At 27.8% G+C, this 26,546-nt stretch overlaps 5 protein-coding genes across 5 annotated transcripts; 2 read left to right on the top strand and 3 right to left on the bottom strand.

Moving 5' to 3' along the window:
- Window positions 1-313: 313 nt before the first annotated feature.
- Window positions 314-2,778, bottom strand: MKS88_000878 (uncharacterized protein; the record flags this gene model as incomplete). The annotated part of the gene is made up of 3 exons (XM_067219520.1): window positions 314-487; window positions 765-810; window positions 1,055-2,778. The coding sequence occupies 3 exons, from the start codon at window positions 2,776-2,778 to the stop codon at window positions 314-316; spliced, it is 1,944 nt and encodes a 647-aa protein (XP_067075246.1).
- A 2,829-nt stretch (window positions 2,779-5,607) lies between these two features.
- On the top strand, window positions 5,608-8,741 carry MKS88_000877 (apical sushi protein; the record flags this gene model as incomplete). The annotated part of the gene is made up of 4 exons (XM_067219519.1): window positions 5,608-5,763; window positions 6,222-6,312; window positions 6,565-6,987; window positions 7,294-8,741. 4 exons carry the CDS (start codon window positions 5,608-5,610, stop codon window positions 8,739-8,741), a joined length of 2,118 nt encoding a protein of 705 aa, XP_067075245.1.
- Window positions 8,742-10,000: 1,259 nt separating this feature from the next.
- On the bottom strand, window positions 10,001-10,336 carry MKS88_000876 (uncharacterized protein; the record flags this gene model as incomplete). The annotated part of the gene is made up of 1 exon (XM_067219518.1): window positions 10,001-10,336. The coding sequence occupies one exon, from the start codon at window positions 10,334-10,336 to the stop codon at window positions 10,001-10,003; it is 336 nt and encodes a 111-aa protein (XP_067075244.1).
- A 3,688-nt stretch (window positions 10,337-14,024) lies between these two features.
- MKS88_000875 (lysine decarboxylase) lies at window positions 14,025-21,497 on the top strand (the record flags this gene model as incomplete). Its single annotated transcript, XM_067219517.1, has 1 exon — window positions 14,025-21,497. The coding sequence occupies one exon, from the start codon at window positions 14,025-14,027 to the stop codon at window positions 21,495-21,497; it is 7,473 nt and encodes a 2,490-aa protein (XP_067075243.1).
- Window positions 21,498-22,833: 1,336 nt separating this feature from the next.
- On the bottom strand, window positions 22,834-25,842 carry MKS88_000874 (TMEM33 domain-containing protein; the record flags this gene model as incomplete). Its single annotated transcript, XM_067219516.1, has 8 exons — window positions 22,834-22,878; window positions 23,067-23,131; window positions 23,529-23,578; window positions 23,686-23,813; window positions 24,412-24,458; window positions 24,856-24,973; window positions 25,171-25,547; window positions 25,806-25,842. The coding sequence occupies 8 exons, from the start codon at window positions 25,840-25,842 to the stop codon at window positions 22,834-22,836; spliced, it is 867 nt and encodes a 288-aa protein (XP_067075242.1).
- Between the last annotated feature and the right edge of the window lie 704 nt (window positions 25,843-26,546).

The raw sequence follows: 26,546 nt of genomic DNA, 5'->3' as shown, positions 1-26,546 counted from the left end.
TATATATATATATATATATATATATATATATATGTCTTTATGTATATGTGTGTGTATATACATATAAATATATGTTTTTACATGTCAGAGCATGCCCATGCATGTTAATGTATTTGTGTTATATTTCCATGTAAAGCTATACGTAAAATGCATATCCGTAGCTTTTTTTTTTTCATTCCCCAAATTTTATTGTTCTTTTATTTTATAATATATTAGCGTCTTTCCTTCCTTTTTTCCTTTTTTTTTTTTTTTTTTTAAATTTTGTTTTATGTATTTTTAAATTTCGAAAGCAAAACTTAACATGAATAAACGTTTACACTTTAGCAAAAGCGTTCCTACGGATGCTGCGGTTACCACGGCTACTACTATTATTGGGGCTTTCCTTATGACTCATGTACAATGCTCTTATTATTTTTATATCACTATTTAAATTTGTTAAGGCCCATTTAATCCTTTTAGTAAAGAAACATATGCCCCTCCCTCTCTCCTTTTGATAATGCAAAATCATATTAAAAACAAAAAAATAAAAGTTAAATTTATGAAAGCAAATTAGTGTAAAAATGCAATAAAAATATTCAAAATGAAAAGGAAGACGTCAAATGATATGGTCAGAATTTTATGAATAATATGCAGTTATCATGTATACATATAAATAAATAAATAAATATATATATATATATAAACACATTTATGCATCAAGCTGAGGGTATCCCAAGTGAGATTATATTTATATAAAAGTGCATATCACCGAATTGGTCGCTAACAGTTGGGGCATGGGTAACTGCACTGGGAGATATACAATGCGTAAGGCTTTAAAAAAAAAAAAAAAAAAATTTTAATACACTTGCATATATGTATATATATGTATATTCTACTATCATTACATATTTGCGATTCATAAATATGTATGTGGTGTGTCATACATACTATTCTATTTATGCTATTTATATGTGTGTGTACGAATATGCGATTTGCTTATATATATATGTAAATATATATTTGTATATACATATAATACGCACATGTGCGTGCGCATGCACAGGTACGTCCGCACTAGCGCTCCATCTGCTTGTTCGACCAAACGTGAGTCCCATGCAATGAAACAATTTTCTCATCGCGCGCATCAACCACGGGGTTTAATGATTCCCCTATTGACAAAACTTTAGATTGTTCATACTTATTTTTTCTTTTATTCATATTAGCTTTTACTAATGATTGCAAATTTTCAATAATTATTTCATCACAACCGTCGAAGATATACTTTTTCAAATACACATCTTGCAGCAAGCTTTCAACTAAAGTTCTTGCCCAATTAATATTAATGAAATGAAACAAATTAGAAAGACACTTAACAAATGCTGTTCTTTTCATTTTAAAAATTTCATACTCATTTGGTAAGACCCACTCATCCTTAAGAAGGAGGAAGTCATTGTAATGCATTCCTTCGTCTTCCTTTTCTTTGCTCTCTTCCTTTAATTTGTTCATTTCTTTTTCTGTATCATTCCTTTGACACTCTACACTTTTCCTGTTAAAAATGTTTTCCTTGTCTTCTTTTGCTTCATTCTCTTCATTGCTCAATTGGGTTTTTTCATTTGATCTATCTTCTAATCTTATAGGAGAATGCACACCATTTATTATTCCCTTCTCCTCAAACATGACATAGTCCTTTTGTATATCCTCAAAAATTTGCCTATATATACTCATCAATTTATTAAAAATAAAATTATCATTTAACTTAAATAATATAACTAAATAGTAAATTTTAATTTTCAGTGCCTTTAAAAACTTTTTTTCCTCTTTCGTTAATATTATTGTTGAAATTTTTTTTTGTTTTATTTCATTTTTGTCTCCAAGTAGGGAAGTCGTAGTATTAGCTGGACTATCCTTACCACTACGTCCGTTGGGAACCAGGTCCTTACATGCCTGTTCGTTCCAGTGAGACTTACTGTTTTTGTTACTACTGCTTCTGTTACAGTTACTGTTACTGTTACAATTGCTTCTGCTATTGCTGTCTCTACTGCTACTCCTCTCGGATTTGTTTTTCTTTTGCTCCGAAATAGTAGGCCCATTTTTATGAATATCTGTGCACGAGGACTTATCGGAGTGGCCATCCCCTCTCGGGGAAGCATTTTCTTCAGTTGTATAATTTATAATAAATCTACCATCTATTATTTTATTTACAATTTTATCGAAAAAAGAAATTATGCATTTTATATGTAACTCATTGTTATTATAAAAGGTATAAATATTATTATTTTTTTTTTTTTCATGATCATCATATAATAAATAATTTTGATGGAAAACATTTAATATTTTATTAAATGAAAAGAAAAAAATTTTTTTATTTTCGTTATTCATATAATTCATACATAAATTTATAAAAATACTTACGCTTTTAACAAATTTATTTTTTGAATATATATGTTTGTATAGTATAATATATATTCCTTTATATAGAGTAATACTGTTACTATTTTCACTAACTTTACTACATATTTCGTCTTTGTTCAATTTCCCTAAATATATATTCTTCTCCCCTTCATTTTTGTAATCACTTCGTGTACCTGTCAGACATGTTTTATCATATTTTCTTTTCTTTTCATATATTTCGGGGAAAGGTATAGACTCATTTGCTTTTCTTTTGCTTAAATTTATATATATATCACTACTGCTACTCGTTTTTTTATTTTTATGATGATGTATTAACAAGTCTCTTTGTTTATTGTAAATGCCGTCCAACTTCCTTTCGTGCCTTGACCTCCCTATTAATTCCTTCATACCTTTAAAAACGAAAATAAAAAATTGTTTTTAAAGATGAAAATGAAAAATGGTTTGTTTAAATTTAGCCATAGCGCGCTTAGCGCAGTAAAGTTGTTTTGGCAATGATGATGATTCGTACAATGATGGCATAAGTATAAGAGGTCTGTTTATCCTCTTTTTATTTTTATTTTATTTTACGTTATTTTATTTTTTCTTTTTTTTTTTTTGGTCTCTCTTTCATTAAAAGGAGCACAACGCGCCCTTTTAACAAATACATGGGGAGATAATAATATAACACTAAGAATTGAAAAAAGAAAAGACTGCTTTTTCGAATTCAGTTTAAATAATTCCTTTTTTTTTTTTTTTTTTTTTCTTTATAATAATATTATATATCATAAGATTAGACTACGAAGCACAAAATGACGCAATGTAGTACTATTAATGCGTGCGAATACTTATATATATTTATATATTTATATAATACATACATATATACATAAATATACACTTATACAATAAGTATATATAATATATGCATATAATATATCTATGCATACAGCCGTACATGGCATTTAATGCTCATATATATACGGATCTGATATAATTTAAAATCGCGGGAAAAATAACAGCAAAAAAAACAAAAAAATGAAATTTATCCCTTAAGCAAATATTATCTTTAAAAAAAGGAATAAAAATAAAAAAAAATAAAAAATTTACCTAATTTTTAAATATATTAATTTAAAGATAAAAAAAAAAAAAAAAAAAAAAAAAAAAAAACTCAATGAATTCTTATTAATCTTTAAAAATAACAAAATCGTAAGGACTGATTTTTTATTAATTCGCTATAATTGTTGAAGTGTTTATATATGGCCTATTTTAAGATAAAATTAAATAGTACCGATTTAATGAAAAAAAAGTAAAAAATAAAAAAATAAAAATAAAATAAAAATAAAATAAAATAAAATAAAAACAAAAGGAATGAAACGAAACAAAGGAAAAGAAACAAACAAAAAAGGGGTTCAAAAAAGAAAAAGAGGTTACCGAAATGACATTAAAAAATTTATTCTGAAACTGTGTATCGTTGACTTTTTTTTTTTTTTTTTTACTCATATGATGATGAACACATATGCCATATTACAATACATATATATATATATATATATATATATATTTCCCTGTTCGCTTAAAAAAAATGAGAATAGTAATTTATATAAATAAATAAAACTTCCCATAACTCGCTGTTTTTCACTTGTAGTAGGCCAAGTGCTTGTATTTATCAACTTTATATTTTAGTTCAGTTGGGGATATTTATCATTATGGATGAAGTAGAACAGTGAACAGGGTAATTCTGTTCGTATTCCTTTTTTTTTTTTTTTTTTTTTTTTTTTTGTTTGGTGTTTCTGTTTAATTTTATTCATTGGAACTAACTTATTATATATACATACTGGTTATTATACAACTTGAAAAGCTAACTCTTTCTTTTTAACTTCAATATTTATTACGTTTCATTTATAATGTCAGGGGACAATTTGTATATGTACGTATACATAAGTACATATATATACATACTATATATATATATACGTATTTATGCATATATATGTATACACGTATGTACATATGTAAAATTACGCAGATCAGAATACTGAAAAAGCTTTTACATTCAAAAGCACTTACATGCATTATAGTTCTTTAGTGAATTACGCAGTAAAAAAAAAAAGATTAAAACTGAATGACGTAAAACCAAATAGAATAAAAAGGTATAAAAACAAATAAAAGGAAATAAAAACAAATGAAATAAGATAAAAACAAATGAAATAAGATAAAAACAAATGAAATAGGATAAAAACAAATGAAATATGATAAAAACAAATGAAATAGGATAAAAACAAATGAAATATGATAAAAACAAATGAAATACGATAAAAACAAATGAAATAGGATAAAAACAAATGAAATAGGATAAAAAGGAATAAAAACTATTTCTTAAGACGTAATAGACAACTAATGTAAGTAAAAAAGAGACATCCATTATATGCTATGAGATGTACATGTAATAGCAAAAATTTTATTTAAATTCTGACAGTTTGTTTCAATTCAGGTGATAAATTTTTTTTTTTTTTTTTTTTTTTTGGGGAAATAATGAGTGTGGCACATATATATATATATATATATAAGTACAAAAGGAAATAATTATTTACTTATATATAGCTTTATATGCACACGCATTCACTATTTCTAAAAGCGTAAACTGCCTTTGCCTCTTCTTTTCCTCCTTTTACAGCATAATGAACATGCACTTAGCGTGCATTATGTAAAATGGATATCTTGCATTAACACAGTATGTATAAAAATATACATATATATATATATATGTATATAACTACATGTAATTAAATAAATTTTATTATTCTTTCCTATGAATGCTCTTTCTTACCTTTCTTTTTTAAGCGATTTTTTTATTATCTAAAAAGGGTAGATAAAAATGAGAAAGTAGTAAAGTAGTGCCAAAATGAATATTACGTAATGTACATGCGTACATACGTACATTCTTCTATACATACATACATACATGCAGCAAACAGTAGCAATATGTTTTGAATTTATCTTTTATTTACTAATGAGTTGTATATATGCCCGTATATACATTTGTACGCGTACATGGACGTGTTAATTTGACACCTTCGTGTATGTATTAACTTCACACATATATGTACGTGTATTTGTAACACTACATGTATGTGTTAATGCGTTTATTATGTGTCTAGGCACAATATATATGTTCAGCGCTTGAATGTATATAAAAACGAGAAAATTCAGTTTCAAGTTTTCAAAAAATAAAGGAAAATGAAAATAGTATGTAGCACAATAATATATTTACTCTCCTATAAAACAATAATAAAAGCGAAAAACGCAAAATATAGTAGTAACTTTTTAAATGAATTTAATAAATTAGACATTCTGTGGGGAGGAACCAACTTCGAGCCGTTAGACCTAAGAAAGGTTCCCTACATTATATACAATGCATATAAATGCACGTGGGGATATATGTGTGCACATATGTATGCGTTTACGCATGTATGTACGTATATCAGATTAACGTTTCTTCGTTCTTTTTCAAATTGCATTATATCCCTTCGGGATTTGTATTTGGTGAATGTCCTCAGGATGTTGATGCTGTGTGTTTATTTCTGCGTAAATACACATTTATGGATATATATATATATATATATATACGTGCCCATATGAATAGATTTATACATACATATATAGAAATACCCATACGCAAAGATTTACACATATATATATATATATATATGTATATATAGACATGCCCGTGCTCATAGATGTACACATGCATATATAGGCGTATCCATACGCATAAATTTATCCATACATATATATATACATTTCTATGAGCATAGAGTTACTTATACATATACTCCTTTTACCTCCCAAAGAATGACGCAGGAGATAAACAAAGAACAACTAGAAGTTTGAATAAATCATCTAAATTTTGGGACTTGAATGAGCGTCCGTACCTTAGATCCAGTAAAGAAAGGCTATCTATAACACTGTGCATAAATATATGTATATATGTATGTATGTATGTATATACACATACACATATGTATATATGTATGTATGTATATACACATATACATATGTATATGTATATGTATATGTATATGCGTAGTCCTTTTGGAGGATTGGAAAATTCGCTGTGTAAATTATCCCTCTTTGTGCAATATTGTCTGCCTAATTGTATGGTCTCTCTTTTCTTTTTTTTTTTTTTTTTTTTAGAGTATTCATTTATTCAAGATAATAAAAGAAAAGAAGTAAAAATGGAAAGTAAATCAAAAGATGAAAAAAACAAAATCAATGAAAATAAAACAGCTAGCGAAAATGCTGATATTGATTCACAAACAACTGCTCAAGAAATTCTTAAGAGGGGAGTAAATTTTTATATCAATGGAGGTACATCCGAATATGATTACAACAACGATGAAGAATTTTTTAAAGTATTTCATCATAATAATCATAAGAAAAAAATTGAAATATATAGTCCTTGTTTTAACTTAGATGAAAACACATGTTCAAATAATAAAGACTGTTTCTATGATCATATATACCGAGCCTGCTTTCAGAACTGTAAAGCTTTGGATGAAAATGAATGCTCAAAATATAATGAATGCAAAGCCACAAATAAGGGCTGCGAGAATGAAGGTATGTTCCCCTGCACGCGCGCATAATTGCGTTATACATACGCATATACATAGGCATACATACTTGCTCGTGTGGACATAATAATCGATACACACACATTTTATAATGTACTCAAACGGAAATATTACACTGTTCTGCCTATTCTGAATGCGCACTAGTGATAGTGGTAGTGATAGTCATTGTGCTTAAGCTTAAGCTTGTGTTTACTCATATTTTCCGCACGCACTTTTTCGTACATATTTATACACTCATGTATGTATGTGTTTATTGTTTTACTGTTTTATTTTTTATTTATTTTTTTCTAAGGCTATCTCAGTCTAGAGATTTTTGGCTCGAACCTCGGGTCAGGTGTACGGGCGTGCGAGTTGTTCGAATCAGAAGGTTCATGTTATTTAATGGAGGAACTTTACAAAAAATTCGAAGATGAAAATAAAACAAATTTTAATTGTGTGTGGTTGTCACATACGCATGAATTTAGGAAACATAAAGAACGGGATGAAAGCAAGAAAGAACTTGGAAAACATGGAAACCATGAAAAATATGAAGAAAAAAATGAAAATAAACACAAAATAGATGACGATATTATAAACATTAAGAGGACCAATCATATAAATAACTCAAGTGGACCTATTAATTACCATGTACTAAGTGCAAAAGAATCAAAAGAAATTGGAAGAAATGAAAAACCAATTTCTTTAGTACAATTAAAAGTAAATGAAAAAGCAAATAAAGATGCAAAAAAGAAAAGTAACAAAAAGGGAGGTGCGAATGAAGAACAGGAGGATGAAGAAGATGAAAAAGATGATGAAGAGGACTTACAACTTAATGATGAGAATGAAGACGAAGAACAGCAGGAGGAAGTAGAAGTAGATGAGGAGGAGGAGGAGGGGGAGAATTCTGACAATGAACTTGAAAAGAAAGGGGCCAAAAAGAAGGGGGAAAAGGAAAAAAGCGATCAAACTTCTGCTAACAGTGAGGGTGAGAAAAGAAATGTTAGTAACGAGAACAATGGAAATGCACCCACTAGTATCGGTAACAATGAGGGAGGAAATAATGAAAGGAGTAATGGAAAAAGCGGTGATACTGACGATTCTGTAAATGAAAACATGTCTAAAGAGGACGAGTTGCAAAAGGTACCAAAGAATTCAACTAACGACAAAACCGAATTAGTAACAGAAAGTATTATTAACGAAAACGATGCATCTGATAAGAGTAATAAAGAAAATTTTATTACAGATATAAATCAAATGGGGGAAAAAAAAAATATAAATGAATATACAAATTTTAAAGAGAACAACGAGCATTCTCAAAATGAAAAAGAAATAATAATACATGAACATCATTATGATGATAATAAGGGAGGTTATGATGAATATGTAAGAGTAGAATCACACATTTGTGCTAATTTAAATGAAAAACCAAATCCATCAGTTTTATTAGAAGGAGCATTAATGGCCGAAAAAGAAGCTGAATTAAGAATATTAAAAAAAAAATATAATATAACAGATAATGATATATGTGTTAAACCTTCAAATGAGCCACATATTATTCTTAATCCTGATAAAAAATTTTATGTAATTGGTGAAAAAATTGAATTCAAGTGTCCAGATGGTTATAAGATAATAGGTACAACAAATGTAGGTGTGTGCACAGGTAGAAATAAAATTGTTCCTAATATATCTTGTGAGTCTTTAAAAGATTTTAATGAAACAGAAAAGCAAAATATACAAAAATTAAATAGCATCATTAGTTAAGGTGAGAATTAAATGTGTTATCTCGGATACTGATGGTCTCTGCCACATTTTTAGCTCTCTATTTGTGCATATTTACATATGCATATATATATATATATATATATATGTGTCTGTGTGTGTGTACGTACGTACACATATATATTTGTATGCATAATGAACCTAGAAGACCAGCTTGGAAATAAAGGGATTTCAATTTTTACCATTCTAGCCACATTACAAACGTACATACAACATGTTTTCCGTAGGCAATATTCTCTCACAATATTTCATAAGTGAATTTGGAAAAAATAAGAAGAATGTATATACGGGAAAAAATGGATATCCATGGACTATTATTGTTATTTTCATTTCATTTTTCAAATAACTCTGCTTGTTTTCATATGGTATAAATTTTCGTAAATTTGAATTTTTTTGTTTTTATGTTTTTTTATTTTTGTGCTTAGCTTTGTAGGAACACAAGTAGTTCCTACTGTACACTTGGTTGTTCCCGCAAAGTAATACGCACTGCTCATCCTTACCACTTTCTCTTACAATGGCCGAAGCTTCCTTACCATGCTTGCATATAATGTTGGTATATATTTGTATTTAATAGCTTCCATATTAAGTTTAACCTGTTTTTGTGTTTTGTTTTTTATTTTTTTTACAAATAATTAATTTAAGCTTTTATTAATGTGAATATGTATGTATACATACATACATATATATATACATTTGTATGCATGTACATATTGAGTGTACATATGTACATCGCGTACATGTATTTATTTTTCCTTTCGTTTTTTAATGTTCCACTTTTTTGTCCATATGACTTTGAATTTATATTTGTAAAATATTATTTATAAAGACTCTCACTCCACATATGTTAAAAAAAAATTTTAAATGGTTTATTAAAAATCAACTGTTATGGTATGGGAAAAAAAGAAAAAAATGAATGAATGAATGAATGAATGAATGAATGAATGAATGAATGAATGAATGAATGAATGAATGAATGAATGAATGAATAAATAAATAAATAAATAAATATATAAATAAAAAAAAGGAAGAAATAACGAAAAAAGCGTAGCACTTGTAGTAGTGGTACTGACGAATGCCTTACAGTAATAATCGTTGAACTATCCTAAAGAATGAGCAATTTAAAATAACTAGTACTCATATTTGGCACACTCAGTTTTTAATGCATTGCAATTCTTCTGTTCATTTCAATACTTTTTTAATTTTGCTTCTTTTTTTTTACGAAATATATCTTTTAAATTTATCTATTTTATATCAGTTGTGTCATTTAAAAATGGTAATTTTTTTTCGAATTTCGTTCCTAGTGTTATAGGCCCTTTTTCTACTTGTTCTTTTTTCAACTCAACTTTGTAATTTCCCGTGGAATTATTATATACTGCTTGAATAATATGATATTTAATAAAATCATTAGCTTCAATTAATTGTTGTTTTATATCTTTTTCTTCTTTTATTTTTACTTGTTCTCTGATCATATTCTTCACACCATTGAGTACAGTTAATTTAGCTTCCTTGTCCACATTAAAAGTTTTATTGCATGATTTTATTACACATCTGTATAAACTCTTACACGTATCATACATTATTGCTTAGTATACGCATGTTTATTTTATGTGTATATAAAAGTACATGTACACATACAGAAATGCGTACATAAGTGTGTATTCATATTAGTGCATATAAATGTAAATATATATATATATATATATAATGTATTACACTTCAATGCTTTTTAGCCTGTAAAATTTTCAAAAAACAAATGCCCTTACGGAGGAATATGCAACGTAAGCAATAAATAATTTTCTACCTTTACTATAATGTTCGTGGTCTCATGTTTTTAAAAAATATTTTTTGTGCATAATTGACAGTGAATTTAAACTATTATATGTGATATTAATGAAAAAATAACCTTTAAATTTATGTTAGTCATTCAAGCATTTTGCATATTTAGCAGCAGTCATTTATTGTTTTGTAGATTTATTCTTATATTAAATCGCTCTTTTTTTTGTGCATATGGTATTTTTTTACAAGTTTATAAATTGATATATTTTACTTCAACGCGCCGATTTTCGCCTGACTTGTTCAGGTGAAAGCATATTATGCATTCACTCAGGGGAAGAAACAGTTACGTATGCTTATATATAGAAATATTTATAAGTAATGATGAATTTTATACTATTTTTATTTATAAAATTTTTCCTTACTCGACTAAGTTTATATTAGATATTAGCGTTGGTCTTCACGTTTACTTAAAGTGAAGTACTTTTTTTATTTTTATTTTTTTTTTATTTTTAATGAAACCTTTTCTTTTTTTAACAAAAAGCATTTTTTTTGTTTTTTTTCTTTCTATATATAAATAAAATTTCGCAAAATTTAAGGTGTGTTTTTAAATTTTTCAGTGACGTGGCATTTTTAAAAAACTTCTAATATTTACAAATTTTTAATATATGTAAAGTTCCATAAGGTAATAAAGTTTACGTTATTGACAAATAGGAGCAAAAATATTAACCATTCAAAATGTATATATCTTATCTATGTACGTGTAATGATATGAGAGTACATTTTTACACAAATATAATAATTTCTGAGGAACATAATATAGCTTTTTTATTTACATATTTAATATTCTTTTTTTTCATTATTCATTATCTTTATTCATAACTGAAAATATATAATTTGGGGAAATACAGTTTGAGCATATATAATTATATTAAAAGAAAAAAAAAAAGAAAAAAAAAAAAAAATACTAATGTTAAAAAAGATTAGGCAGGAAATAAAAACACTAATATGCTATATTGAATATTTTTTGCTAAATTTGTACACACCCTCCTTATCTACATATGTACTTAATACACCTATATGGAATGTACCAGAAAAGTTAGGGACATAATGTTATACAAAAATGAAAACTTATTCAAAAACGCTCTTCATAATTTCTATATTATGAATTAAAAAAAAATCCGTGCGTATTTTTCTAAAATAAGCAAAATAATAGTATAATAAATTAAAAAAAAAAAAAAAAAATTTGCCAAACCACGCGATTAATTTAGTTTTTCGTGCTATTTATTAACATATAAAAATAAATATCAAGCTTAAAAATTTTTAACTTTCATTAAGTTAAAACATATACGAATGTAGGTACATGTATATATATACATATATATATATTATACTTATATGATACTTAAAATTACACATTTAAAAACCTTATTAATAACATACTTTTAATTTTTCTGATTTACGCGTAATGTGTAGTGTACAAAATTTGCAAATATCATTAAACATAACGTTTTTAATGTATAAATATGCATATGCATGGGTAATACATAAACATATGTACATACATATATATATATATATATATATATATATATATATGTATGTATAAACGTTTATGAGTTTTCAACGAATACTTTTTTACGAATTCCATTGATTTATGAAACATTTTTTACGTTCTGCATGTCCGTTATGACGTATTATTATTTATCGTTCATATATTTTTAACATTTTTGTACTCTACATGTATATATATATATATGTATATATAATTTTGTAAACCTTCTAATTACTTTACGTTATTTTATTTATTACAGAGTAAAAATTCCCTTTCAACAACAAAAACCATAACGTAAATATAAAATAGAAAGAGATAGTTTTCATTTACACCTTTTTTTCTCCACATAATTATTTTTGGAGGCTTTATTTTATTTTATGGTGTGTATGGAAATAAAATAAAAGAAAAAAAGAAAAAATAGAAAAAAAAGCAAAATAAAGAAAGAAAAAAAAAAGAACTAAATGTTCGAAATGCCAATTATTGAGTAATTAAAATACAAAGCATGCAAGGCCTATAGAGCACGAAATTTAAGAAAACACGCTCATAACAAAAAGTTGGGAAAAATTAAGTATATATATATATATATGCATTTTATATATTGACCATAAAAAATACGCATGTATGTTTGTATATATATATATATATTAATAAAAATAACAATCTTTTTTTTTTTTTTTTTTTTGTATGTAAAGGAACTGCCAAAATTGTATGATTATTAGTAGGAACATAGTCTATCAACAATTTAATAAAATATTACTTTATTTTATTTTTATTTTTATTTTTGATTAAAAACATGAAATAAGTTTATTTCATTTTTTATAAAAATTTTAAAACTTTCACACCTCTTATTTTTTCTTACGTTTTTACATAAAAATAACACTCATGTTTTGGAAAAAAAAAAAAAAAAATCAAGCTAATTTTAAACTGAAACAAAGAATATGTCCTCTGTGGTTGTGAAATAGAAATAAATTAAAAGCACAACATTGTCTTCACCACAGTCGCATCATACATGTATACATATATATATATATATATATTTATCTATTTATTTATATATTTATTTGTTATTTTATACTTTTCGTTCTACATTTTATATTTTTTTTTTATTTGCCTCTTGCATTTTCGAAGTACACTTCATACAACACAATTTATTATGTGTTTATTAATTTCAATTTAACGCAGCCTTGTTCTTTTTTTTTTTTTTTTCTGTTTTTAATAATTTTATCCTATAACTTAATTGAACATAAGTAATGAATTTGGGAATCAATTTTTATGTGGAATTCTTACTAATTTAAAAAAAAAAAAATCATTAAAAAATAGTGCTTGTGGGGGAAAAAAAAATATAAGGTCTAAAGCACATGCATACACAAAAGTATAGGTATGCATATACGTGTATTTATGCCAATATATTTATGTTTACGCTTACGCTCACGCGCACGCTCACGTTTACATATTTATATTCATCTATATATGTGCGTATACATGTTTGCATGTTTTCTTGTTTGCAGAATAGATAAGACAGCGATATAACAGTAACTACTGTTCATTTAAGAGCACCATTTTGATTTTTATCTCCATTTTTGTAATAATCGAGCCAATAAAGGACCTTATTTAACGCTAAAATTTTCCTGTATATACAGTGACTGCGTTTAAGTGTTCATATTTTTTGCAATACTTATTACGTACATAGTGTATCTATATTTGCTCACAACTAATCGCGAGTTTTCAAAGATACAGTTGATATAAGTTTATAAAGCTGTTATTCGCTGCTATTCGCTGCTATTCGCTGCTATTTGCTGCTATTTGCAGTTATATGCTCGCATTTTTACACAACTTTTGAGCGACTATTTATGTACATGTTTATGTCACTTTCCATTTGTATGCTTGAACTGACGTTTCGCATATCTCATGTGTGCAGAATTTTTATGTTTCCTTAGATGAATTCTGTTAATGATTCCATGTATTCTGGCGATACCAATTCATTACATGTTAATAGTCTGTATGAAAATAATCCTGATAAGAGTGTAAAAAACATTAATGCAGTAAATGACTATATAACAAGCAGCAATGCAATGAGTGAAGAAGCTGAAACTGCAGCTGGCAATGATGAACTAATACCGAATAGTTCATCAAACCATATTCATAGTCAATACAAGCATCGTCATCAGTACAAGCAGTATCATCAGTATAATCCGCATAACCAGCACAAGCAGCATCATCAGTACAAGAAGCTTCATCCGTACAAGCAGTATCACCAAGAGAAAGAGCTTCCGAAATACCAGCCGCTCCCCCAATACCAACATTCTACACAGTACCAGGGGAGTAAACCCCATAGCCAATCGCAGCTGCACGATGGAGGGAAAAAAAGAAGAGAAAAAGGAAAAGTGGAAAGAAACAAATATGACAAGATAGAGGAGCTAGAGAAGTATATAAACATTAATAACGCAACGAATGTGTGCTCTTTAAGAATAAAACTGTGGGAAGCGTTAATGCTATATGTAAATAATTTAAAAATAGAATTAGTGTATTTTATAATATACTGTTTGGAGGAGATAGAAGTATATTGGGGAGAGGAAGCAACAGATAATCTAAGGGATATTATAAATTTAATTAATGACAAGAAATATAAAGAGGTTTTAAATAAAATAGGGGAAACCTTATCAAGTTTATCTGTAACTACTGGAAAGACAACTGAGGAGAATCCTTTTTTTTATACATTAATAGTTTCAGGAAGGAGAGATGAAAATAATAATAACAATAATAATAATAGTAATAATAATTATAATTATAATAATAACAATTCTGACTTAGGTTGTGAGTTAAATAAAATATTACATTATGAGCATAATAGGTTATCAAATCAAAGTAATAATAAGAAACTGGAATATAAAATAATTGAGGCGAGTAATGCTAAAGAAGCATTGCTGGCTTGTTTAATTAATCCACAAATTCTGTCAGTAGTATTAGTAGACAACTTAACTATTGATGAAGAAAAGGTAAAGGAAAGAGACTACTATAAATTTAATGAAGATAATATGTTGAATGCAAATTGTGCAAACAGTTCATATCTCCTTAACTGTAATTTGCAAAATAATACACAGATGGTAATGAAAAACCCGCTAAATCACAATGGTATGATGCATAGTGGGGGTGTGACAACAGTACAGAATAGTAAGGATGTACTACTAATAGGAAATAGTATGCTACCTGAATACCTAAATAATAACAATGTTAATATAAATGAAAATAGTAATGTAAGAAGTTTGAGAAGCTTATATATAAAAAGGAATTACAAATTTGATATTGGAGATTTTGTGATAGGATATGAACAACTTGTATCTGCACCACTAGAAAAAATGAAAAAGGGTTTTAACATTTTAGTTATATTAATTAAAAGTATAGCATATATTAGAAGCTCTGTTGACATATTTTGTGTATGTACATCTATAACTTTGGATAAATTACATTCAGTAAATAATAAAATAATCCGTATTTTCACAACACATGATGATCATAGTGATTTGCATGAATCTATATTAGATGGGGTAAAAAAAAAAATTAAGACTCCATTTTTTAATGCTTTAAAAGCATATGCAGAAAGACCGATTGGTGTATTCCACGCATTGGCTATTAGTAAAGGAAATAGTGTAAGAAGAAGTAGATGGATTCAATCTTTGTTAGATTTTTATGGTGTTAATTTATTTAAAGCAGAGTCTAGTGCAACGTGTGGTGGATTAGATTCTCTATTAGATCCACATGGATCATTAAAAGAAGCACAGATAATGGCAGCACGTGCATATGGTAGTAAATACTGTTTTTTTGTTACAAATGGTACATCTAGTTCTAATAAGATAGTTATGCAAGCTTTAGTAAAACCAGGTGATATAATACTAGTTGATAGGGCTTGTCATAAATCACATCACTATGGATTTGTGTTGAGTCAAGCACTACCCTGCTATTTAGATCCATATCCTGTATCTAGATATGGTATATATGGTGCTGTTCCTATATATGTAATTAAAAAGAGTTTATTAGATTATCGAAATAGTAATAAATTGCATTTAGTAAAATTATTAATATTAACAAATTGTACATTCGATGGAATTGTATATAATGTGAAGAGAATTATTGAAGAATGCTTGGCTATTAAACCAGATTTAATATTCCTATTTGATGAGGCATGGTTTGCCTATGCATGTTTTCACCCCATCTTAAAATTTAGGACTGCTATGACTGTTGCAGAAAAAATGAGAAGCAAAGAACAGAAAAGAATATATTACAAAGTACATAAGAAGTTATTAAAAAAATTCGGAAATGTAAAAAGTTTAAACCAAGTATCTGCAGATAAGTTATTGAAGACTAGATTATATCCTAATCCATCTGAGTATAAAATAAGAGTATATGCTACACAGTCTATACATAAATCGTTAACATCATTAAGACAAGGTAGTGTTATATTAATAAGTGATGACAATTTTGAATCTCATGCATATACTCCTTTTAAAGAAGCTTACTATACACATATGTCAACTTCTCCAAATTATCAAATTCTAGCAACGTTAGATGCAGGAAGAGCTCAAATGGAGTTAGAAGGTTATGGTTTGGTAGAGAAACAAACTGAAGCTGCGTTTTTAATAAGAAAAGAATTAAGTGAAGATCCAATGATATCTCGGTACTTTCGAATTTTAAATGCAGAGGATTTAATTCCAGATAGTTTGAGACAATGTGCTGTTTCTTATATGAAAAGAAAAAAAAAAATCATCAAGGAATATGATTCATCCGATTCTAGGTGTAGTGCGAACGTTACTTATTCTTGTGTGTCCAATAACAACACAAGAGGAATTGTAGATCCATCCGACAGTGGTAAGTATTATCTCTCAGGTGAGCAGAACGTCGTTCACAGTGTGAATGCTTCGTCGTTCGAATGTGTTAGGGGTACAAATGGAGCCACAAATAGCAACCACACAAACAACAGTACTACGAGTAATAACCGTGCGAATAGCCCTGCGCGCAACTGCCATGTGAAAAGCCCCACGAGCAATTACCACACGAACAACTGCCCAACATCAATCCATATCGGAACTAGCGTTATGTTATCAAACACTAACAGCAACAACATCGTGCAAGGGAACAACAACAATAACGTCAAGTCCAGTAATAACAGTCCACGGAGTGCTTTAAACGGAGTAGCAGCAAAAAGTACGGAGATCGTTGAAAGCTATACAAGTTGTAATATATACAGTGAAGACTCCGATTACCAGAAGGTGAGCAAGTCAGGAAATATAAAAAGATATATTAAAAAAAAGAAAAATCAAAATTGTAGGGAAGCACCATGTGTATCTTACGATGGTAGTAATTTTAGCGGTGCAAATAGCGAAAATTGCGAAAATTGCGAAAACAGCAAAAAGAGCCGAAACAGCCGAAACAGCCAAAACAGCCGAAACAGCCGAAACAGCCAAAACAGCCAAAATAGCGAAAACGAAAATTTAAGTTTCTTAGAAAACAGCAATAACAAAAGGTACAACAACAGTTATGGTTACTCAAGTGGACTGAAAAATTTTCTGGAGTATTTCGAATGCTCTTGGTTAAGTGAAGATGAATTTGTGTTAGACCCAACAAGAATAACGTTATTTACAGGATACTCAGGAATAGATGGAGAAACATTTAAAGTAAAGTGGTTAATGGACAAATATGGAATTCAAATAAACAAAACTTCAATAAATAGTGTATTATTTCAAACAAATATAGGTACAACTGGATCATCTTGTTTATTTTTAAAAAGTTGTTTATCATTAATATCTCAAGAATTAGATCAAAAAAAAAGTTTATTCAATGAAAGAGATTTAAATCAATTTAATGAAAATGTTTTTAATTTAGTTTCTAATTATATAGACTTATCCGAATTTAGTGAATTTCATCCTCTATTCAAAAAAAGATATACTGATCCTAAAATTTTTAATAAAGAAGGAGATATAAGAAAAGCTTTTTATCTAGCCTATGAAGAAGATTATGTTGAGTATATATTATTATCTGATTTAAAGGAAAGAATAAGACAAAATGAAATGATAGTGTCTGCTAGTTTTATTATACCATATCCTCCAGGTTTTCCTGTATTAGTACCTGGACAAATTGTTAGTCAAGAAATAGTTGATTATTTATCTGGTTTAAGTGTTAAAGAAATACATGGGTATGACGAAAATATTGGTTTTCGATGTTTTTATAATTTCGTTTTAGAGTATTTTTACAATATGGTCATATCAGATCCCTATTCACTCTACCAAAAAATAGACAAAGAGACTTATGAAAAATTAAAACATATGAGCTTAAGTAAAAGGAAAAGTTTAGAGAGTGTTTGTTACCTATATATATACGACAATGAATCGAATAAAATGAAGAAGGTTTATCTGTGTAGCGGAAACGTCTCTACTGAAAATAATACGATCGTTAGTGATACCTGCGATGAGATTACCCAAAACCACGCCAGAAGGAGTTATAACAAGAAGGGTAAACAGACTTCCATTTATGAAAATTTCAGCAAGTCCGCACAGAACGCGGGTAATGCTAGCGGAGTTGGCAATGTTAGCGGCAAGATTGGAAACATTATCTATGGTGATAATTTTAACAACTGTGCAAATGGGAAAGATATATGCCATCACTTGTACGGGAAGGAAGAGGAGGGATTCTTTGATGTAAATGATGAAAATGCATTTGGTAATGATGTTTTACATCTTAATCATTATGCTATTAAGAACCCACTTAAGAAAGGAACAACAGAAACTTTTATAAAAAAAACATGTAATCAGAAATCGTCCTGGAAAGAGAAGATTACGGATAAGTATCACGGCACTCCGAATGGCACGAGAAGAGATAAGCATAATGTCTTATCAAGTAAGAAGAAGGAAAATGGGCGAAAATGTAAGGGCATTCAGGTAAATAATAATAATAATAATAATAATGTCATTCTGATAAATTCAGAAAGTTATGATCATGATCAGAAAGTTATAGATTTGGTTGATACGCCAGAAAAGAGTAATAAGAATTATGAATGCCATGAACATGATGGCAGAGATAACGACGATGATGACGACAGACACAGTGGTGGAGGCAGTAATTACAACAGAGACAGTAGTAATAACAGCCATAATGTTGATAGAAAGAGATATGTCGTTGGAACTGACAAACATAGTGGTAGTAGTAACACTCATAACGTTGGAACTGACAAACATAGTGGTGGTAGTAACACTCATAACGTTGGAATTGACAAACATAGTGGTGGTAGTAACACTCATAACGTTGGAATTGACAAACATAGTGGTGGTAGTAACACTCATAATGTTGGAACTGACAAACATAGTGGTGGTAGTAACCCTCATAACGTTGGAACTGACAAACATAGTCATAGTGGTAGTAGTAATAATAATAAACGGAGCTTGGAACGGAAAAAAAAAAGAAATGAGGGGAATTATATGTCGTTATCATACAAAGCAAATATTTATGGGCACAAAGTCGTCTTTAATAGGGGGAATAATAATAACGATGATGCTAATGTTAAGGCTTATAATGAGAAAGATGGAAAAGGTGGTGAGAGGAATAACAACTGTACTTTTTATGATAAGAATGTGAATGGAATGAACAGGGAGAGAAGCTTGAAGAACATAAGTTACATGAGTAACATTAGCGAGATTAGAGGTATGAATAATGTAAACAATGTGAGGAGAAAAAACAGAATAGATGAGGGAAAGAACAGAAATATTAAGGGAACAGATGATAGTGACTACCTCCTAAGTGAGGTCACTGCTAATATGAGCAAGAACATAGGTCCCATATCAGATATATATTCTTTAAAAAAAATTAGCAAATTAAATAGGAGTGATGATGGGAAATATGAAAATAGTCTGTCTGATTATGTTCCTAAATTAAAATCATCGAATATTGTTATATATAATAAAGTAAAAAAAAATGCTTTACTAATGGGACGAAAACATATGTCTGATGGGAAATCAAGGAATAATCATCATAGAAAGAATAGTCATATGAACCAAAAGAGTAATAAAGATTATGTATATTATTCAGATTCAAGCAAGAAAATAAATGAAATCATATATATGAAGCGTCAAGATGGAGACTTGACTGAGGAAAATGCAATTGTGAAGGAAAATTTAAATGAGCTCAACAGCAATCTGTTCTACTCAAATGGCACAGGAAACAAAGGGGGGGATATTAAGGGTCCAGAAAAGAACAGTAGTAATAACAGCGGTACGTTGAGCGGTACTAACAATGGCAATAACAGCAATTCTAGCATCCAGAACTTTGCTAATGTCAATGAAAAGGCAGGTGGAATAACGTTCACCACTCCTAACATAGTGGCAGATGAATATTGCGATAAAAAAGAAATTCCTATCAAGCGAGGTAATAATAGCGGTGATAATAACGGCCTTAATAGCGGCCTTAATAGCGGCTATAACAGCGGACATAATGGCGTCCATAATAGCTGCAACGACAGTAGCAACAAACCGATAATAAACGAAGGCACCGGTTACAATAACAGTTATCATTCTGACCAGGATGCAAATAAAAGCAATGAAGAGAAGTACAAATCAAACGGACTCATTCGCCCGAACAACCTAGAAAGAAATATTATTTTAGGAAATGAAATAATAGTAGAAAAAGATAATAACTTAAGCTATCGTAATATATCGGGGCATAATTTAAACGAAACAAATAGCTATGTGTACGCAAATGATGGGACTATTGCTGAAGGACACTATGGTAATAACAATATGGCAAGAGGTAGTAATATCGGCTGCAGTGACGATATTGAAGGAAGTGAAGATATTGAAGGAGGTGAAGATATTGAAGGAGGTGAAGATATTGAAGGAGGTGAAGATATTGAAGGAGGTGAAGATATTGAAGGAGGTGAAGATATTGAAGGAGGTGACGATATCGAAGGAAGTTATAATATTAGAAGCAGTAGCAACATCTACATGGGTAACAGTAACGCTATTAGTGATGTTGCCCAAGTGAGTGGGAGCGTGAATGACGCTAACATAAGTAACTTAATGGGTCACGTGAAAGACGAGATAGGTTTTTGTGGAAAGAATTTTCTTTATAGTGAAAATGAGCTTAAAATGAACGCATTATTGAGGGAAGAAGAGAAGGATAAAAGTACTATACGTAACTTAAACACTTTAAATAATAACAGCTATATAAATAATCTTATTACAAATGTAGATGATGATACATTTATTCATAAAGAAGGAAATTTTTTTTTAGAATGTACCCTCACCAATTCAGAAATGAACTGTAGCTCATTTGAAATGGACATGTCACTAAATAATATATACCCCAATGGAGGTGAGCATGTAAAGCAGCACAGAAAATATGACGACGACTTGAAGAAGGAATTTTAATAATTCTCCCTATGGTTCTTTTAATACAGTTCTGAGTGTAAAACTGATGGGGTACACATGTACCTATAAATGTATATACATACATGCATATATGTACGTACGTACTAGACTGCTTATTAAGTATCCTCGCGACAGATACAACACTCCATCCAGATTTGCACATACTGATGTCTGAATTAGAAAAAGGAACAGTTTATTATATTAACTCCATTTTAGAATGTTTTGAAAAATGCATATGAAATGTTGGAGAGCAGAAACAGATATATATAAATATTATTCAAGAATTAGTTAAATGTTAATTTTTCAAAATGTTAATAGTACCCCTAATATGTTCAAACTGCTTTGCCGTTTTGCCGTTATGCATATAAAGGAGAAGTTTTAATGAGAATGTATTTGTATATACATATATATATATATATATATATATGTACATATACAGTTGTGGAAGGGAAATAAATATAAACACAGAAGAGAAACAATTAACATATTTTCAAATGTACGAACATGAATTATATATTCCAAACAGCTTATACGAATTGATCTTTATGAGTATAAAGGAAAATGGGGAAAATGGATTTCTTTTGAAGACTTCAAAAAAAAAAAAAAAAAATTATTCCCACTAGTACATATACATCTACAATTACAACTATAACTACTACCACAGCATAGAGCAAAATATCGCACATAAATAAAACTGTATAACACATTTGCAGAATTGTTACTGTGTGCATACGTAAATAAAAAAAAATATATACATATATATATATATATATATATATATATATATATACACATTTTTTTATTTATGACAATTTTTCGTCATATCCTCGTTTATTTAAAAACGAATTTTCGTTTTTTATGTATATTAACCTTAACTCTTAGTTGTAAACAAACAAAAAAAGGAAAAAAGGATTAACTTATTTTACCTACCTACAATCTACAAGGCTTAATTATAGTAACATTAACATAAAAAATGTAGAGCAATTCATTTGGCTACTTTTTTTATTCTTCTTATTTATCCTGTTATATATTTTTTTTATATCTTTTACTCTTTTTCCTTTTTTTAAATACAAAGAAGAATGATCACACTTCAGAAGTTGTGTTGCATTCAGATAACGCTTATATTTTTACGATTTTTTTTTTTTTTTTTTTTTTTTTAAAAAAATAAATAAAATACTATATTCTACATGTATACATTTTTTTCTCTTAGTAAATTAAAAAAAAAGTTTCAATAATTTAAATAAAAAAAAAAAAAAAAATTGAAAAATTGTTAATATATAAAATTTTAAGTATTTTTAAAAGTATATAATATGGAATCGAAGTCACTCTTCTGTTTTTATCCCCTCCTGTAACTTAAGTATACATTAAGGTAGTGAGACACCTGAGAAATTTAAAAATTCGCATATATATGTGTATACGTGTATCCACGTATACAATATACATGTTTACATATATACATACACATACATCTGTATATGTATGGGCGCAGAGTTCAAATGATTTCGCATAACGAGATTAGTTTTCCCTTCACTAAGATACTACTCACTCGTTTTGTCTTTTTATGCTTACCTTATTGAATAGGGTCAGAAATATTTTTGGTACCATGGGATGAGACAAACATTGTCTAATCATTTCTATGCAGAAAGATATAAAAAAAAATAAAAAAAGGTGTTAAAAAATGTATATATGCAAAAAAAAAAAAAAGTGTTAAAAAATGTATATATGCAAAAAAAAAAAAAAAAGTGTTGAAAAATGTATATATGCAAAAAAAAAAAAAGTGTTAAAAAATGTATGTGTAAAAAAAAAAAAAAAAGTGTTGAAAAATGTATGTGTAAAAAAAAAAAAAAAAAGTGTTGAAAAATGTATGTGTAAAAAAAAAAAAAAAAAAGAATATTTAAAAATGTACATGTATAAAAAATAAAAAAAGAAAAAAATTTTAAATAAAAAATTAAAAAAAAAAATTAAAAAAAACATTAAAAAAAAAATTAAAAAAAAAATTAAAAAAAAAAAAAGTAACATAATTAAATGTACCTCCATTTTTTGAGTAGCAAGCGTGAAAATAGGAATCTGAAGAACTATATCTGCAAAAGGGGAAATTTTTTTTTTTGTTTATATAAAGCAATATTGCATATAATGAGAAAAACGATAAACTTTGTTAGAATTTTATTTCCTTTTTTTTTGCTTATACTTTAGTTTAAAGAAGTGCATATAAATAATTAAGTTCAGTAGGCTGGCCCTTTTGAGAAACAAACAGATAATTATAAAAAGCAAATTGTAAATCTCAACATTAGCCCTCATCATGTAAACATTCAGGATCTGAATCAAAAAAAAAAAAAAAAGAATAAGAATAAGAATAAGAAAATAATGAAACAATAAAACAACAAAACAACAAAACAACAAAACAACAAAACAACAAAACAACAAAATAACAAAACAACAAAATAATAAAAAGAAGTGCAAAGAAATGGAGAACAACCGCACGGATTGCTTGACTAATTAACTGTTCGCGCATAACGCGCAAACATGTTTATGCCGAACTTTTTTTTATATTTTTTTTTGCCTAATTTTATATATGCGTATACATAATGTCCTGTTTTTCGTTATGCGTACACATATATATATATATATGTATAAGTATATCTTACAGTTTTGTCCAAATAAGACACAATTTTGTTGAAGTAATAATTCCTATAAATAAATAAATATATATATATATATATATATATATATATATATATTTATAAAATTAGTGCGAAAAAATGAATATCAACACAAATATTTATGTATATTTTTTCTTATTAACTATTTGTTATATGTACCTTTGAATTATGGGAGAAAAACTAAATTTAATTTGTTTATATATAAGGTAAGTATTTATTAGAAGAGTAAAAAAAATTGGTAAAAATATTAAGACGGCGTCTTTAATAAAAAAAAGTATCAAAGAGTAGGACAAATAATGGCCTAAGAAGGGGGGGATGTGAAGAACATTTTTTTTTGGAAATTATTGCCTTCTTAGTGTATACATATACTGTGCAAATATATACTGTGCAAATATATACTGTACATATATATATAGTGCATATAATCGTTAAGGTATACACATAATTTGGTTACTCTTATACAATTCAGAAGGGACTCATATATCTTATTATGTGTAAAACAAAATGGAAATAAATATAAATTAAAGAGTCTTTTCAATACGACTTTTTCGTAAAGAATGCATTCATGAAAACATATATACAAACATATATATATATATATATATATATATATATATATATATATATATATATATACTTAAAATTTTTTTATTTCGTTTTTATGCCTTATAAAGCTTCTTAACACTCATTAGTAGTACCCTTTTCGCTTGAGAAGAACTGCAATAAGGAAAAGTTTTGTTTCTGTGTTTTGTACTCCAAAAATAGTAAACTTAAGAATGCGAAAAAATAGGACAAAGACATAAAGGTTCCAATTTTCTACAGAAGGCAAGAAAAGATGTGTATTTTTCTTTTTTTTTGTCTATGTGTGTATGTGTAATTATTGGGATTAGTAGTTGGCAAATAGTGATATGTGGCTAGCTTGTAACGGTTAACAATTTGTAGTATGTTATCTCACAAGTGCAATCTTTTTTGCAACAAACTTTTTATGAGAACATTTTTGTTCTTCCACTTACTTTGTATAAACTCAAGTTTAAGGAAAGAATTATAAAATAAAAGAGGCTTGTACACAAAACAAAGGTACAATAGAAAAATATGAACACTGGTAATTGCCCAATGTTATTATAAAAATTAGTATTATGAGAATAAAAATTCGAAGTTTCTTGTTTTTGCTCTCTCATGTTATTATTGTTATTATTATTATAACTATTAAAACTATTTTGACTATTATGACTATTATTGTTACTATCAAAATTTGTATTTATGTCAAGATTGTTGTCAATATTTTTCTGAAAATATTTTTTCTTATATTTTTCCATATTATTCATTGATGGTGAGGGGTATAGGTTGCTCAAATATAATTTCCACTTTTTGTCATTCACCCAATCATGGTCTACCAAGAGCATGAAAAAAAATACAGTGGGGAAATTTTAAATGGTCAAAAAATGGAAAACTACGTAAACTGCACAACGAGTATATACATATGCAAGTACGTGTATTAATAAGTAAATATACATATATATATATACATACTTGCGTGTATACACAAAACGTATGAACAAATATTCATCAAGGTTTTATCACTGAAATTCATAAAATACATGCAAAAGGAATAGATTTCTCGTGTATTCTTTTTCTGTTAAAAAATTACTCAAATACTTTTGCTCCGCTTCCGTTAGGTTTTTCATTTTCCCTAAATTGTGTTACTTGTAACGAATGGTAGTAATTACTGTGTATAATATATCTTTAATTGCAAATTCGTAATTGGAATATACATATGTAATAATATATGGAAAGGAGTTTACAACCTAGCTTTAAAAAAAAAAAAAAAAAATGTTAATTTTCTTGCATTTATTTCATGTCCATGTTGTTATATACGGCGCGATAAGTGGAATCCAGAGCTCATGTTGTCATAAAGCATTTAAAATATATAATACAGTTGAAAGATTACACGTATACATATATATATAAATATATGTACATATATATATAAATATGAATACATATATATATATATATAAATATATATGCAATACATATATACATACATATATACATACATATATACGTACATATATACGTACATATATTATGTTTATTTTATTCCTTTTTTTCAAATCAAGCTTACGACGTAGGAACCATAGTTAATCAAAATGAATAGATAAAAAAAAAAAAAAAATACATAAATGAATAAATAAAACGAAATTTACAAATAAACATACAAATAAGTCCACTAAATATATTTTCAGCAAAGAGAAAATACTTTAATTTTTCGTTGGAATAATAATAATTCCTATTTTATTTCCTAATAATTACGTATGCGACAATAAGAAAAAATTAATAAAATATTAGTATAGAATATGTTTTATTATATTATTGTTGCAGTAAAGCG

The sequence above is a fragment of the Plasmodium brasilianum genome, chromosome 3 (genome assembly GCF_023973825.1).
Source record: "Plasmodium brasilianum strain Bolivian I chromosome 3, whole genome shotgun sequence".
In the NCBI taxonomy this organism is placed as follows: domain Eukaryota; phylum Apicomplexa; class Aconoidasida; order Haemosporida; family Plasmodiidae; genus Plasmodium; species Plasmodium brasilianum.
Note: the sequence above shows the minus strand (reverse complement) of the source record. Positions and strands in the feature narration are given on the sequence as shown.